At 49.3% G+C, this 17,000-nt stretch overlaps 1 protein-coding gene across 1 annotated transcript; it reads right to left on the minus strand.

Moving 5' to 3' along the window:
- Positions 1-5,288: 5,288 nt before the first annotated feature.
- Positions 5,289-16,999, minus strand: WFDC3 (WAP four-disulfide core domain 3). Its single transcript, XM_043479432.1, has 6 exons — positions 16,869-16,999; positions 16,433-16,515; positions 14,736-14,970; positions 7,018-7,149; positions 6,110-6,296; positions 5,289-5,511 (listed from the first exon to the last, which is right to left on the minus strand). The coding sequence occupies exons 2-5, from the start codon at positions 16,487-16,489 to the stop codon at positions 6,127-6,129; spliced, it is 594 nt and encodes a 197-aa protein (XP_043335367.1). The 5' UTR covers positions 16,490-16,515; positions 16,869-16,999; the 3' UTR covers positions 5,289-5,511; positions 6,110-6,126.
- Position 17,000: the final 1 nt, after the last annotated feature.

The following is a 17,000-nucleotide window of genomic DNA, read 5'->3' on the forward strand; positions in this document are numbered from 1 at the left end:
GAGATCCCACATGCCTCACAGCCAAAAAACAAAACACAGAACAGAAACAGTGTTGTAACAAGTTCAAGACTGTGAAAATAGTCCACATCCAAAAAAAACAGAAAGAAAGAGGAAACATCAATACAACATTACGGGTAATGTCCCCAAGATAAATGTTACCAGAAGTGTAGAAGCATTCCATATCATATGAAAAGGAAATTCATAAGATTAAGTCTTACTTTATTATGTGTAATTCAGTAAGGATCTGGAGTACAGATCCAGCTTTGTAACTTTTCTCAAAGTCAGTTGAAAAAGGTGGGACTGACTCTGACTTTAGTCTTAACTAGGCTTCAGAAGCTGATGCTGAAGCTGAAGCTACAATATTTTGGTCATCTGAAGTGGACAGACAACTCATTGGAAAAGTCCCTGATGCTGGGAAAGATTGAGGGCAGAAGGAGAAGAGGCTGTCAGAGGATGAGATGGCTGGATGGCATCACCGATACAATGAACATGAACTTGGGCAAACTCTGGGAGGTGATGAAGGACAGGGAGGCCTAAGGTGCTGCAGTCCTTGGAGTCCCAAGGAGTCAAACACTACAGGAGATTGAACAAGGTTTCAGAAGTGGTCTATGGCAGACCTCTGCTGCCCTCTGGTGGCCTTGAGCATAAAAGTACCAGCAAAGAATTCTTAGCACTCAAAACTTCCACACCCTGAAGCACAGCTAAGCCTGGGGTCCCAGGGGAGGAGCGTCTGAACCTCACCACCACTCTAAATAGGTTTTGACCCCTCACTGAACACACCCTCTTCATCTCCAGTCTGGGTAATCACCCTCACAAACTGTGCTTCATTTCCCTGTCCTGGATGGGCTGATGTACTGGTCCAGACCGGAGCTAGGGGTCCAGGTTGTTTTGTTGTTGTTGTTGTTGTTGAGTCGCTAAGTCTTGTCTGACTCTTTGAGACCCCGTGGACTGAAGCACAGCAAGCTCCTCTGTCCTCCACTATCTTCCAGAGTTTACTCGAGTTCATGTCCATTGAGTCAGTAATGCTTTCCAACCATCTCACCCTCTGCCGCCCCTGTTCTCCTTTTGCCCTCAATCTTTCCCAGCATCAGGGTCTTGTCCAATGAGCCAGACTGGTCACATCAGGTGACCAAAGTATTGGAGCTTCAGTTTCAGCAACAGCGCTTCCAATGAATACTCAGGATTGATTTCCTTTAGGATTGACTGGTTTGATCTCCTTGCAGTCCAAGGGATTTTCAAGAGTCTTCTCCAGCACCATAATTTGAAAGCATCAATTTTTCAGCGCTCAGTCTTCTTGATGGCCCAACTCTTACAACTGTACATGACCACTGGAAAAACCATAGCTTTGATTAGACGGACCTTTGTCAGCAAAATCATGTCTCTGCTTCTTAATATGCTGTCTAGGTTTGTCATAGCTTTTCTTCCAAGAAGCAAACATCTTTTAATTTTGTGGCTGCAGTCATCACCACCCAGAGTGATTTTGGAGCCCAATAAAATAAAATTTTATTAAAAACCCCCCAAAATAAAACTGTCACTGCTTCCACTTTTTCCCCTTCTATTTGCCATGAAGTGATGGGACCAGATGCCATGATCTTAGTTTTTTTAATGCTGAATTTCAAGCCAGCTTTTTCACTCTCCTCTTTCACCTTCATCAAGCAGCTCTTCAGTTGTTGGAAAAAACAATTCAAGAGCTGTTACCTGAGAGTCTGACGGTCAGTGCATAAGAATGTGATGATGGAGCACAAATGAGGATGTATGAGAGGGAGAGTATGACGCAGTTACCCTTGCCTGTCCCTCTTTTTCTTACTTCCCAGACTATCACACTGGATCCCAAGCCACTAGCCTTTCTCTAGTTTATAATGAGAGAAATCAGAATACCAAAATTAGAAGAATTTTGAGGTCAAACAGACCAAGGTTTGAACTAGCCCTCCGACTTACTCTGGGACCTCTGGGCAAGTTGTCTAAACTTTCTGACCCTCCAGGAAGAGAAAAACATATACCAGATGATATCATGTATTTGGAATCTAAAAACTGACACAAATGAACACATCTATGAAACACAAACAGATTCACAGACAGAGGGAACAAACGTGTGGTTGCCAGCGGGGAAAAGGATGGAGGCGGGATGGATTGGGAGTTTGGGGTTAGCAGATGCAAACTATTACGTAGAGAATGGATAAACAGCAAGGTCCTACTGTAGAACCCAGGGAACTATATTCAATATCCTGTGATAAAACATAATGAAAAAGAGTTCAAAAAAGAAAGTATACATATGTGTACCTGAGTCACTTTGCTGTACAATAGAAACTAACACACTGTAAATCAATAAAACAAATTTTTTAAAAATTTAAAAAATTAACTTTCTGACTCTGTTTCCTCATCTGAAAATCACAGAACTTCTCAGGCCACTGTGAGGATTCAGTGAGATGGTGCATGGGAAGTTCTTAGCTCAGCGCCTGAATGGGATGAAGTCAGCACTCAAAGTGTTACCTGTTAACTCCTATGGTGGAGGCAGGTGGGTGGGGGGGCTTCTTCTTTCTTCGTTGATGCTGGTGAATCTAGATGAGGCTGTCCTCTGCACTGATCCACTTGTCAGAAGGGCCCCTTGGCCACGGGCATGGGTTCAGCCTCCTGCCCCTCTCATCCCATGTACCCCACTCACTGAAGACATTGCGCCTTACGGGACAGCAGTGAAATCCAGAAGGATGACCAGGAGAGGATGCAGAGGTCCACGTGCTCTCAGGTCACCTGCGGAGCCACAGATTTCTAACACCTGATGGTCAGGAAACGGATGGAGAAGGAAGACTCACAAGACGCACTGGGTCTGGTCAAAGAACGGGCTTTGACCCACACTGGAGGACTGGCAAGTGCCGAAGCCTCAGGAAATCCTGCTCAGCACGAGTTTTTAGGGGAGGTCATCGAAAGGATGTGACTGCTGATTGACACGTGCGTTGAACCCAGGCAATCGGAGGCTCCTCCAGCCCTCCCCTGTCTTTGGAATGGACCAGGTGCCCACTGTCCCCACAGCGGGAGTTCTAAAGATACGGCCTTAAGAGAGGGATGCTGTTAGGTGCATCTGCACTGTATGTGCGGCTGAACCCAGCTATGACCTCCTGATAAACCTTTTCGGTTTCTGAAGGCTGGTGCAGAGATCTGCTGGCCTTGGGGCCACCCCAGACAAACATGTAAGTTGCCTTACATGTTAGAACTCCCACCTACCAATCCAAGTGGTCGCCTCTTTCTTTTCTCTCCCTCCCTCTGAGTGCCCTCCACGAGGGGTTGGTTTCAGATTTCACCTAGCAAGCTTTCAAGGTGAACCAGGTGGAAGTTTGAGGGTTAGGGAGTGGGAGGTGTGTGTCTTTTCTACCTGGTCAGAAGCTAATTTCAGGATACAAGGTTACAGAATGGGACCAGGGTCCACAGAGGCCTTCAACCCTCAGAAAGGAATAGTTCTGTTGACTTCTTTGGTTTTATAACATGGGAAATAAAGCCCACCGGCCCAAACCCAAGGAATGAACTTGGAGACACGAGGAGCAGTGAGAAGTGCAATATCTGGCGTCTGGTGGGCAGGCACACCCAGGTTCATCATAATGGGGTTTTTATTCTCTCTGCTCCCAAGTCCCTCCCCTAGTTCCTCCTTGGCTGAGTACTACGAGGTTAACAATCTTCCCGAGGAAGTCACCTGGGTTTATTACTCTCCCTTTGCCTGGATTTTCCCATAAGCATCCTAAGGGCTATTACACATTAACAGGCTGTCACTAGGCTAGTTGTCCTTGAAAATGGACCAGTTTTAGTTTTTATTTCTTCCAACAATAGGAAAAGCTGCATAGAAAGGTCTTGGGGGCAGGGGCAGGCAGGTAGGGTGCAAGATGTGAAATTTGGCCTCAATTTCAAAAATGAAATTTGGTCTCAGTTGTTGACTGCCAATGGTTGAGCCCCAACACAACCCCAGTTCAAATTCAGCCCTTCAGCCCTTTCCCCCTCTTCTCTCCCCTTCCTGTCTGCCTCTGCTTCCCCCTTCCCCCATCCCCTCCCCGCCATTCCAGGCAGACAGGATGGGCTGGCCCAGATGAAGAGGATGGGAGGTCTGGAAGGACGTCTCTCCCAGTGCTCAGCCTGAGCTGCACCTGGAGCTCACACCTCCCTCTCCAGTCCTGCTCCCCACCTGGCAGAAAACCATCCTACAGTATTTTAAGATCCTCTTTTTTTTTGACCACACTGAGCAGCATGCAGGATCTTTGCTTCCCAACCAGGGATCTAACCTGTGCCCCTTTAAGTGAAAGCATGGAGCCCTAACCACTGAACTACCAAGGAATTCTCTGCAAATATATTAACGTCCAACAAGGGATAACTGGTTAGTTATTTTTATGGAGCTCTATTAAAAGAATGTATTTGATGGCATAAAAAAATCTCCAAGATATAGAATCTGATCCATAAAAAATAGAATTTTTTAAAAATTATCTTGGTCCGAAGAACCTAAAGAATGTCCAACAAGAGATAATTGGTTAGTTATTTTAATGTGTGTGTGTGAGTCGCTCAGTCGTGTCCAACTCTTTGTGACCCCATGAACTGTAGCTAGCCAGGCTTCTCTGCCCATGGAATTCTCCAGGCAAGAATACTAAAGTGGGTGGCCATTCCTTTCTCCTGGGGATCTTTCTGACCCAGGGATTGAACCTGGGTCTCCAGGCACTGCAGGCAGATTCTTTACCATCTGAGCCACCAGGGAACCCCAGTTATTTTTATGGAGCTCTATTAGAAGAATGCATGTGATGGCATAAAAGATCTCCAAGATATAGAATCTGATCCATAATATATATATATATATATATATTTTTTTTTTTTTTAAATTATCTTGGTCCAAAGAGCCTAAAGACATCCCGTCCTATAGCAAAGTTTCCTGGAGGGGACAAAACACTTGTCTTGAAGCCAAGGGCTGGCACCCAAGTAAGGTGGACCATGGTGGCATCATCCAAGCGACTCAAAAAACTAGCCACTCACCCCAGTTCCACCCCAACCCTCATTCTCCAGCCAAAGAAAAGTCAGCAAGTCCAAAAAGAGGCCTGACTGTCCCTCTCCTGGAGCTGAGACACATGTCTATGGCAAGTCACCCTGGGTTTGGCATCCACCCATCTCCCCTTTGGCCGCACGCAACCAGCATCCATTTTTTGGTGTTCTCAGAATAGATCGCTTATCCCTCCTAAATAAGTCAATCCCAGAATCCCACAGGCACACTCAGACCCCTTTGCTCTCTTTCCTCAACTTAGCCCTCAAAAAGCACAGACAAGAGGGTCAGCACCAGCCTTTACTGGGGAAAAGAAGCGCCACACACCCACTGCCCAGGCCCACGGTCGGGTTTCCCACAGTCAAGGCAGCCGTCGGAACAGAAACAGTGGCGAGGGCAGTAACAGTGCCCGGGGGTGTCACAAGCCCCAGGACAAGAGTGTCTCCTGGCTGCCAGGACAAGCCCCCTTGATGCTCAGGACACATCAGATCGACGAGGGCACCGGGCCTCTGCAAGAAGAAACATCAGGTCATAATTGCACCCTCCTGGCTCCAGCTCCCCAGCATGTTTGTTTCCCCTTCTACACTGGAGAAGTTAGGCAAAGATTGCTCTCACAGGCCTTAAATGGCTACATGCTTTTCAGGCAATCTGGGCTAAGCTGGCATGGAAGAGTCTTTATCACGCAGTGACCAACCTTATATCTCCTGTTGTAAAGACAGCCTGTCTGGTCCCTTACCCACTCTCATATCACCCCCATCCCAGTTTCCCAAACGTGTCACATGCAATCCACCCTCTGTGTCTGTGGTCACCAGGCCACCCACCCAGCTGGTTCTCTGTGCTCTCTTCGCTGCGTCACATCTAGCCTAGCCTTCAGGGCCCAGATCAAATCCTACTTCTAGAAGGACCCTCCCAAGGAACCACACTTACTCTGATCACCTGTATGCCCATATGGCCCATACAGGGTCCTGACCTGTGAAACAGAATCTAACTAGACTCTCCAGGGTGAATACTGCCTTGCCCTTCTGGAGTTCCCACCCAGCATCTAAGTCGGTGTTTTGTACATAGCAGGGAAGACCGTTATTATTGACAACGAGGGACTGTACTCACCTAATTCAGAGTCAGACCTAATGGTCCAGGCGGGGTTCGGGGCCCGCTGGGGTGATGGGACTGGGTGGGACACAGAAGCGGCCACAGCCTGACTTGCAGCACTTTTCCCCAGGTTGGCAGTTCTCATCGACCATGCAGTTGACAATGCACAGGCCCACTAAGACTTTTGGACAGTCACCGCCCCACCCTGGGGGATAAACAGGCAAAGGTATAGAGCCAGGACGGTTAAGTTCCAGTGACTCCAGGTGGGATCCCATCTGGGACTTAGACACAGAGGCTCAGATGAATCCATCCCTGATTCTGACTAGATCTTAATCAAACATCTGGCTGGGACACCTTGAAGCTAGAGGATCTGAGCCCCCGCAGGGCCCTAAGAGAGCATCTGGATTAATGATTTCCAAATAGTGTCCCTATTTGTTGGGTTGGGAAAGCTCCCCTGGAGAAGGGAATGGATACCCACTCCAGCACTCTTGTCTAGAGATTTTCATGGATGGAGGAGCCTGACGGGATACAGTCTGGGGTCGCAGAGTCAAATACAACTGAGCAACGAACACTCACTTTTTTCTTTTTTCACTTCAGGACTTGGTATCACTTTGGGTTTGGGGTGGGCCTGGGTGGGGTGCAGAAGCAGGGCTCCCACACCACTACCCTCTCCCCCGGTGCTTAGGCTTCCTACTCTCCACCCCCTGCCATGGCCTTCCTCTAGTTCCTTCAATGCCAACATGGGCCCCTTGATCCAGGAGAAGGGTTGCCTTGGCTTGAAGGGGGGCGGGGTATGAGGACTGGAAGGATAAGGATTCTGACTTCCTCCCACAAACAGAAAGAGAAGACCACAGATGGCCCCCTCCCTAACCAGCTCTGGGAGCCCAGGAGCACTCAAGGATTTCTTCCCCAAAGAGCTGACATACCTCCCTTAATGTCTCCGAAGCAGGCATGGCCACAGCCGGTGCTGCAGCACTTATGTCCCCGGGGACAGGATGTGTCCCCGTCACACAGCTCTTCACACGGAAGGGGGTCAGCCGGACATTCACCGCCAGACTCTGCCACAGAAACAGAACACTGGGGCTCAGAGGTACCCCAGCCCAGTGTTGCCAGTTATTTTCATCGGGACTCCAGCACAAAATGTACAAACAAAAATGTAATGGAAAGTGACATATTTTCCATTGTGTCCTGTGTGTATCTCATAAATATTCATGCTTAAAGTGTGTATATTTATGTGCATTCATGTAGATTCAATGCTGATACTTCTTATTCTATGTCTTCTTTTTTTTAATGCTGGCCACAAAATACGAAGCTGATATCCAGATTCAGCTTGAAAAGCACGGCTGAGGTCTAACACATTGTGACAAACTCACCAGTTGCCACCCCCATATTCGTCTTCCCTCCGTGCTTACTGTGGTTGACACCAGCACTGCTGGCTGCTGAACTCATGCCCACGGGTAGCCCCCTTCCCATTGTCTCTGGGCTTGGCTGGGTGACGCTTTGACTGACAAGACACCAGCAAGTAGGACGCAAGCAGCGCGTGTGCGTGCATGCTCAGCTGCTTCAGTCATGTCTGACTCTTTGGGACCCCATGGACTGCAGCCCGCCGGGCTCCTCTGTCCATGGGATTCTCTAGGCAAGAATACTGGAGTGGTTGCCATGCCCTTCAGGGGACATGTTCACAGCCCCTAGACAGACAATGAAACTCCAAGAAGAGAAGCTGTTGGCCCAGAACCGCAGAGTGAGTCAGCAGCAAAGCAGGACGAAACTCAGCCTCTCAGTCTGTAGTGAAGCACTCTTTCTACTACACCATCCCTAAGACAGGTGGGCAACGGGCCAGGTCCACAGGGCAGGCACACCCAAGAAGTCACATCCAAACCACACCCACTTACCGTGACTCACTCCTCTCGGTGTTCAAGTTTTTTAAATGGAGGGGAAATACAGGCCATTCAAGGCTTTGTAGAAAACCAAGACAGGACTGGCCCAGTGCCTCTGAGAAAGAACATATACATACGATTGGACACAGCTGGCTCCGGGAAGCCTGACATGATGGAAAAAGCACGTGCTGGACTCCGAGAGAATGCATGCAGCTAAACATGTGCACATGCTGAGTCGTTCAGTTGTGTCTGACTCTTTGCAACCCTATGGACCGCAGCCCTCCAGGCTTCTCTGTCCATGATATTTTCCAGGCAAGAATACTGGAGCAGGTTGCCATTTCCTCCTCCAGGGGATCTTCCCCAGCCAGAGATCAAACTCCAGTCTCCTGCGTCTCCTGCATTAGCAGGCAGATTCTTTGCCACTGAGCCACCTGAGAAACCTCGTACAGCTGAACAATCCAAGGTATAATACCCTAGTATCCTTAGATTTTCTAAATAGCCCCTACTTCATGCCATTTCAGTCCATATTACAACTATGTGTCTTGATTGTTTTATTCAGAAAATATGATCACTGTTCATCACCACATCTCTCCCCACATCTCCCCACCTGTTTGACAAACACCAAAATCCCTCTGACAAGGAACAAAGCCTTTTATCCCCAAGGCTGAGAAGACTGAGCATAAAAACAATCTCCCCAAAAGAGAAAAAAACCAGCAACATAAACGTCTCACCAAATTATACCTTGTACCCTAGAGAGTGGAGACCTAGAGTCTCAAACTTCCCAGATTTCACCATTTTGCTGGGCCTGACTCTGAAGTAGCTTCCCAGGTGGCCCAGGGGTAAAGAACCTGCCTGCCAATGCAGGAGACAGAGGAGATGCGGGTTTGATCCCTGGGCCAGGAAGATCCCTGGAGGAGGAAATGGCAACCCACTCCAGTATTCTTGCCTGAAGAATCCCACGGACAGAGGAGCCTGGGAGGCTACAGTCCATGGGGTCACAAACAGTTGGACATGACTTAGCGACTGAGCGCACACTCATGACTCTGAAGTAACCAACGCCAGGAGCACCGGGCTACCACTGCTTTCGTCCGCAGGACCAGGCATAGACACCAAAGCTCTACTGTCTCCCAGGCCAGACTTCCTTGAGTTCCCTGGGGATTTATCAACTATCAGAAGCAACAAAAGGACCCTTGGAGAATAGGCTGAAGCCCTGAGGCTCAGAATATGTCCCTTCGGACCAGTGCCCAGTAGGGCCATCCAGTCCAACACCCTATCTGATGCCTGAATCCCTGCCAAACAATCCCCCATCCTCAGCTTGGAGAGCTGGAATTAAGGGAGCCTTACTACCTCCAAGCCCGACTACAGCCAGCCATCCTTATATTTAAGCTAGACAGCCTTACGGATAAGAAAGTCTTTCTTTATACTCAACTGAAGTCTGTTTCTCTCCACTGGCCCTTTACCTATCCCCAGACACCTGGTAAGATCACAGCTTGTGTCCCCTCTGTAGACATCCTCTGCCTTTCACTGTCTCAGCTTTGCCAGGCTAGCTGAGCTCAGTTCCTCCTATCACACGGTTTCCAGTCACCTCAGTTATCTTAGCAGGAATCAGGGTGAGAAATACAAATGACAGCCAGAACAGGGATGGTCAATCTAGCCTCTGGATACGCCCAATCCCAAGATCCCAAGCTATCACCAGAAAGGCAGAATAGAAAGCTGAAGCCCAGAAACACTCACTCACTGAATCTCCACTGCTGCCCCAGCTCCAACCTTCCACTAGGGAAAGACGCCAGCTGCTGGCAGGAAAGTGACATGTCAAAACTTCTTAAGCCAAGAAGGGCCCTGAGTCCTCAAACCTACTCCTTTCTTCTCATGTAAATAGACAGACAGACATCCAGAAGGGGGAGAGACCGGCCTGAAGTCAATGGTCCCAGAACTGGGCCTGAAGTCAATGGTCCCAGAACTGGGCCCCAAACCCCCAGCTTTGACACTCGGTCCAGTTCCCTTTAACCCACATCATTACAATCCCCTACACTCTGCAAGGATCACCTAAGAACAAATCAACGAGCACTAGGACTCAGCTCAGTTCTGCCAAAAGACTGAGCAGTAGACAGCTTTAGGGGTTAGGAAAACTTACAAATAAACTAGTGTGTGCCTCGAGCCCCCGAGACCAGTCCTAGTTTTGGTGATTCACCGGGACTCAGCATACAGGTGTACACACGGCCATGATTTACAACAGCACAAAAATACAAAGCAAAACCACCAACGGGAAGAGGCGCACGACGCGAAGTCCAGAGGAAGCCGGGGCAAGCTTCCAGGAGCCTCTCCAGGAGAGTCGCACAGGATGGGCTTCATTCCTCTGGCATGAAGCTGTGACAACGCCTGTGAAGTGGCGTTCTCCCAGGGAACCCACTGCAGACTCAAGAGTTTTCCTGGGGGCTGGTCACACGGCACTCTCTGCCGAGCCCATACCTCTCTTAACAGTTAGGGTGGCACGAACTCTCTCGAAAATCTAAATTCCCAGAAGTCAGCCAAGGCCAATCTTGTGAACAGGCCTTTCTGGGAATGTTAACCTTGGACCTGCTGTGTTCTCTCTGTCAGCTGTACAAACAGCGTGGAGGTTTCAGGAAAGGGGGGCCCAAACACCCATGGAGCCCACGCCCCCGATCCACACAAAAGGACGTGATGCATATGTCCTAATAAGCAAAACAGGCTCGGGGGGATCGGGAGGGGGACAACCTTCACGCAGTGGGAGGGGGGGCAATAAGGGACCCAAGACAGACAGACAGAGACTGGCTCAGTCGTGTCCAAATCTTGGCGACCCCACATACTGTAGTCCACCAGGCTCCTCTGTCCATGGAATTCTCCAGGCAAGAATATTGGAAAGGTCTGCCATTCTCTTTTCCAGGGGGTCTTCCCAACCCAGGCATTGAACCTGGGTCTCCCACATTGCAGGCAGATTCTTTACCCTCTGAGCTACCAGGGAAGCCTCTGGGACAACATTAAGGGAGCCAAAAAGAACAACATTAAGGCCATTATCTGGATCTTCACTCTAAAACCTTCTCCTCCCAAAGTTGTCCCCTTCTCAGTAAAGAGTACGGCCATCACCCCAAGGCACCAGCCAGACACTCAGCATCCTTCTTGACACTTCCTCTTCCTCATCACCCACATCTGCTAACCAGGCCTGCCAGCTCCATCTTCAGGAGTATTTCAAGGACCTCCCTGGTGGTCCAGGGGAATCTGCCTGCCAATACAGTGGACCCGGGTTCAATCCCTGGTCCAGGAAGATCTCACATGCCCTGGGGCAACTAAGCCCATGAGCTGCAACTGCTGGGCCCCTCTGCTGCAACTACTGAAGCCTGCTTGCCGTGAGCTGGTGCTCCACAACAAAAGAAGCCCGAGCGCCAAAACTAGAGAGTGGCTCCCCCTTGCCGCAGCTACAGAAAGCCCATACGCAGCAACGAAGACCCAGCACAGCCAAAAAGAGTAAATAAATTTTTTTTCCCCAAAAAAGTACTTCGAGTCTGCCACTTTTCCACGGTCTGAGCCATGGTCACCCCCTGCCCAGCCTGCCACAGTGGCCTCTCAACTGGCCTACCACCTTCTACATTTTCCTCAGCCATTCTTCACACACCAGCAGAAAGGTCTTTTTAAAATGAAAACCCAACCAGGTCTCTCCTGCTTTAAAGGCCTCCTGTCGCACTTACAATAAAGCCTTAGACAGAGGCCCTGGAGGTTCCCGGAAAGCCTAGACCTGAACTGGAGCCACCCCCCTTCCCCATCCCTCCTCTCCAACCACACTGACCTTTCACCTCCTGCAAAAAGCAAGCCCAGCCCCACCCCACAGGCCTTGCCCCGGCAGTTCCCTCTTCCTAGCATTGCACCCAAAAGCCAGCTGCTGCTTCTCGTTCTCCAACTTAAAATGATACCTCCTCTTCCCCTCGCTTTTCTTTCCTTTCGTAGCACTCACTGTGACTGGTGCTTATTATTGTCCACTTATGATTATTTCCTGTGTCTCACATCAGGGGCTGAGCTCCACGAGACCAAGGGCCGTGACTGCCCTGCTCACCCCTGGATGCCCAAATGCCAGATAGTATAGACCGACTCAATGTGTACTGAATCTATTTATAAGCGAACAAGTGACATCTGCCAGACATCAGAGAGGTGGGAGGGAATCTGATCAGCAAGGTGCTGGGCATAACACTATAAGCTGCTGGGCATTATTTGGCAGGTTTTGTACAAGCTTTTTATATACATTTCTTCTCAACTACATGATTGGAGAAGGCAATGGCAACCCACTCCAGTACTCTTGCCTGGAAAATCCCATGGAGGAGGAGCCTGGTAGGCTGCAGTCCATGGGGTCACGAAGAGTCAGACACAACTGAGCAACTTCACTTTCACTTTTCACTTTCATGCATTAGAGAAGAAAATGGCAACCTCCTCCACTGTTCTTGCCTGAAGAATCCCAGGGACGGGGGAGCCTGGTGGGCTGCCGTCTACGGGGTCGCACAGAGTCGGACATGACTGAAGCAACTTGGCATCAGCATCAACTACATGGGATAGACTGAATACTTGTACTCTCCGAAAATTCTTATGTTGAAACCAAATACCCAAAGTGAGAGTATTTGGAAGTGGGGTCTTTGGGAAGTGATTAGGTCAAGAGACTGGAGCCCTCATAAGGGCAAGTAGCCCTTGTTGGCCTTCTGTCACATGAGGTCACAGCAAAAAGAGAGCCGTCTACAAACCAGGAAGCAAGCCCTCACCAGACACTCAATCTTCTGGCACCTTGATCTCGGATGTCCCCATTTCCAGAATTGTGGGAAATAAACGTCTGTAGTTTATAAGCCACCCAGTCTGCGGTATTCTGTTACAGCCGTGAGAAAGGACACTGCCTTATCACTCTATGAAAGAAATGTCCTTGCATGCATGTTTGTTTAGTCGATCGTTCATTTCCGAGTCATTGCAACTCTTTGGAGCCCCCCAGGCCCCTCTTTCTATGGGTTTCTCCAGAGAAGAATACTGCAGCAGGTTGCCATTTCCTCCTCCAGGGGATCTTCCTGACCCAAGGATCAAACCCAGGGATCTCCTGTGTCTCCTGCATTGCAGACAGATTCTTACCTGCTGAGCCATCAGGGAAGTCCTGATAAGAGATAAATATGCTTACCTCCATTTTAAGGATGATAAAAAGAGGCCACAGAGGAGCCAGGCTTCTTACCCATGTTCAAACCCTAACTGCCTCAGGAGAGCAGGTCCAGGGTTCAGCCTGGACCCTCAGGCACCCTGATGTGCCCCTACCTTACCAAACAGACAGCCCAGGAAGCCTCTGGCGAATCAGGACTTAATGAAAGCAGAAGTTGTTCACAGCCCAGAAAGAGCTCCCAGTGCCGGTCATTGGGTGTACCAACGAGTCCCACTGGGTGAGTGGGCCAGCCCTGCTCCAGGACTGGAACTGTAGAAAAGCAGTTAACTAATAACCCCATGGCCAATATCACTTCCCACCAGACGAGGAACCCCACACAGCCAGTGGGCTCCGGGAGATCCGCAGAGAGATCACTGTTCTCCTGAGCTCCCAGGAGAAAAGCAGCCCCAACTGGGCTGGCCAGGGCCCAGAGCAGCTCACAGAGGTGCCCGGCTGGACTGCCAGCCTCACCCTCAGCTCCTACAATTCAGTCATCACCTTCAAACATGGGCAAGACTGTACCAGGCCCGACAAGCTGCCAGGGAGTGACCCGTGGGAGACAGACGCCCAGCCCTGGTTCCAGACAGGGGCCTCAAGAGTCCTGGCAAGGAGTACAACCCTCTATTCTCTTTTATGGGCACGCTGCCCAAGGGAGCTGCCAAACCCAGGTGCAGACAATCCCACGGGGTACAGGGAAGGGGCCTGCTACTTGGGGAGATTTGGCTGGCAGGTCAGCCTTCACAAGAACCCTAAGTTCAAAGTAAAAGAAGCACAAATAATCAACGGTCTATTCTTTCCTGAAAGAAAGCAAAGAACTGGGGCCTCTAGTGATTAAAGGAGAAGAGACAGCTCCCCCACCAAAAAAAAAGGGGTGGCGGCAGGGAAGAGGTGCTCTAGGTAAGCTAGACTCCAAGAGCCAACCTTGAAGACAGGAAGCTGGTTGGGTCTATGTAGCCCAGAGGCAAGATCGGAAAGGAGACATGGATTTTGCCTCTCGAGACATCCTTAGGGATGCCTCCTCAGCAGAGCCAACCACAGCATGCACCGCGGCGCATCTGCCCAGCCAGACAGAATTCATTCCCCTGGCACGGCTCTTGGCACAGGTTCTTATCGGAAGGATATTTTCCTTCTTTCACTGCAAAAGGTATCACCTGAGTTGGGGGTAACTGATAAGGCCTCAATAAATGGGGAATGGAAGCCAAATGCACTTCGGGGACTTTTAGCCTTTCCCAAATTCTTATCTAAAATATTTCTACAGCCACTTTCCCCTCCTCCCACACCCCCACCATCCACTAACATGCACCCAGCACCACTCAAGGACTAGCCATTCTGCAGAGAGAGAGACAGGTTGGGCAAACCCAGAACCTCTAGTAAGCCAGACTGGAAGTATTATCTCCTTGTCCAGAGAGGACAGAGAAAGCCAGGAAGACCTATCCTGGCTGCTGCCAGAATCAATCCATCCAGGTCCGTTGTACAGAGGAGACCATCATCTCCCCAAATGAGGACCCTCACTCTTGGGGGAGGCCAGGGGTGATTTCTCCTCTAGTCAGTTTCAGTTACTCTTAGTCAGGGGTCCCAAAGGGTAACTCACCGCGCTCTCCTACAGTCACCCTGGATGCCTCGGACCCAAGAGCCACTACTGTCTTCAGGAGGAAGAGGCAGCCCAACACGACAATGATGCTGAGAGCTGAGATGAAAACTCCAATCCGGCCAGACATGTACATCTTGCCCAGAACATCAACCGAGGGAAGGGCAAGGCAAGGGGACTGGCCTAAGCCCAGCCCCAGATCCTTCCTTTTCGCAATAATTCCCAAGGATGTCTTCTCCTGACAAGAAGAAAAGTGATTGGTTGCTTGTGTGTGGGAACATTCCTGGTGCTACCAAAAGACACATGTGATCAGAATGATCAAACTCTGTACAATGGACAATGATGAGGAATCTAGGAATCTGGGAAAACAGAGGGATAGTCACTGGATCAAAGAGAGCCCTAGAGGGTTTTTCAGGGACATGGCTACAGCTGAAATGAGAGAGGAAAGGACTAAAGACACTACTAAAGAAAAGAACCAAAGCTAATAAAATGCACTGTGGCTCCTGTCCATCATTGCAACCTAGAAAGCAGAGACTAGAACCAACTGCATACAAACTATTAAAAAACTATAGAAAAGCAGTGTTTGAATTTCTTCAGAACTAACATAAATGCACCAAAAACCTACATCTTGGTCCGTCTGGCCTATATAGGACATTTTTGGACTATATGAAGGCTGGTTGACAAAACCCAAAAGAACAGTTGCTGACTCAAGTAATAACATAGGTCATATAGATTCCCTTTATCTCTTCTTCCTATATTTCTTTTTATTTTTCTTTATCTGTCCCTTTGATCAACCATGATACCTAATAGTGTCCACTGGCATTGCTTAGTCTAATAAGGTTAAAGGGCAGGGGACATTCACGGTGCAAGGTAAAAAACCTCAATAGGGCCTAGGAGTTTGTTGCCAGAAAGTCACCTTATTATTTTAAGGCTGATAAATGAACATTTGTTGATCTAACATGTGCTTTACATATTTTATTTCTCACAACTGACTTGCAAAAGTAAGAAAACTAATTCTTTTTTTAAAGAGAAAACTGCCCAAGGTCATTAAGCTAGTAAGTGGTGGCTGCTGGAATTTAACAACAGTAATGACAGATAGCATTGTTTGAAGGTTTACTGCTGCCAAGGGTCTAAGTACTTTACATAAGTTAACTCACTTAATTCTCACTGCAACCCTATGAGTTAAGTACTATTATCCCCATTCTACAGATGGGGAAACTGAATCACAGAAAGAAATGTGGGTCACAGCTAATAAGTGGTAGAATAAAGGTGCACGTGTGCATGCTCAGTTGCTTCAGTCAAGTCTGACTTTTTGCAGTGTCCGAGTCCTTGCAACTCTATGGACTGTAGCCCACCAGGCTCCTCTTTCCATGGGATTCGCCAGGCAAGAATACCAGGAGTAGGTTGCCATTCCCTTCTCCAGGGAATTTTTCAACACAGGGATCGAACGGATGTCTCCTGCATCTCCTGTGTTGCAGGAGGATTCTTTAACCACTGAGCCACTTGGGAAGCCCAGAACAAAGGTAAGCAGTCCAATTCCATAGTCAGTGTTCTTTTATCATCATATCATAATGAATCTGACCTCAGATCTTTCTAATTGCAAAACTCATGCACCTTCTACTACCCCGTATTATGACCTCGTAAAAGTAACTTTTGCTACTACATATAAGTAGGTCCAATTATATTCAGGGATGTCTTACCTCTAATGCAGAGCAAAAGGGGATCTGGGGAACGCTACAGCTGTGAAACCCCTGCATCCTCAACCTATCCCAGAATCAACCATCTGGGGAGAGAAGCCCAGGATCTTCATTAGATGCCTTCCGACGCCAAGAGGCAACCCCTGGGGTAAAGGCCTGGAGGGACCGCTGAGTGAGTGTTTACAATGCCAAGGGCCAGACCCCCTCCCCCTCTTGTTGGGTTTTGGGGTCCTCGCATGAGGCCCATCCAATTTTGGGAGCTGAGTGCCGAGCATATTAAAATCTAATTTTCAAAGAACCGCAGACCCCCCTGTACCAAACGCTCCCCTCCGCTCCCCAGCTCCAGCCCCGGGAAATCTGCTCCCTTCCTCCCGCCCCACACTTCTCCACGGGCCCTGGCCCGGCCAGAGAACGACCCTGACTGAACACCCCCAGTCACACCCGAAGCGAGACCGCCCCCGAAAGGGAGCCTGGCCACCCGACACGCAACGCCTCTAAGCAGCAGCAACCGGACGGGAACCAGCGGTTCGGTTTCCCTGGCAACCCCGCCGCTCGCCTCGTCGCGCTTCCG

The sequence above is a fragment of the Cervus canadensis genome, chromosome 10 (genome assembly GCF_019320065.1).
Source record: "Cervus canadensis isolate Bull #8, Minnesota chromosome 10, ASM1932006v1, whole genome shotgun sequence".
NCBI lineage: Eukaryota > Metazoa > Chordata > Mammalia > Artiodactyla > Cervidae > Cervus > Cervus canadensis.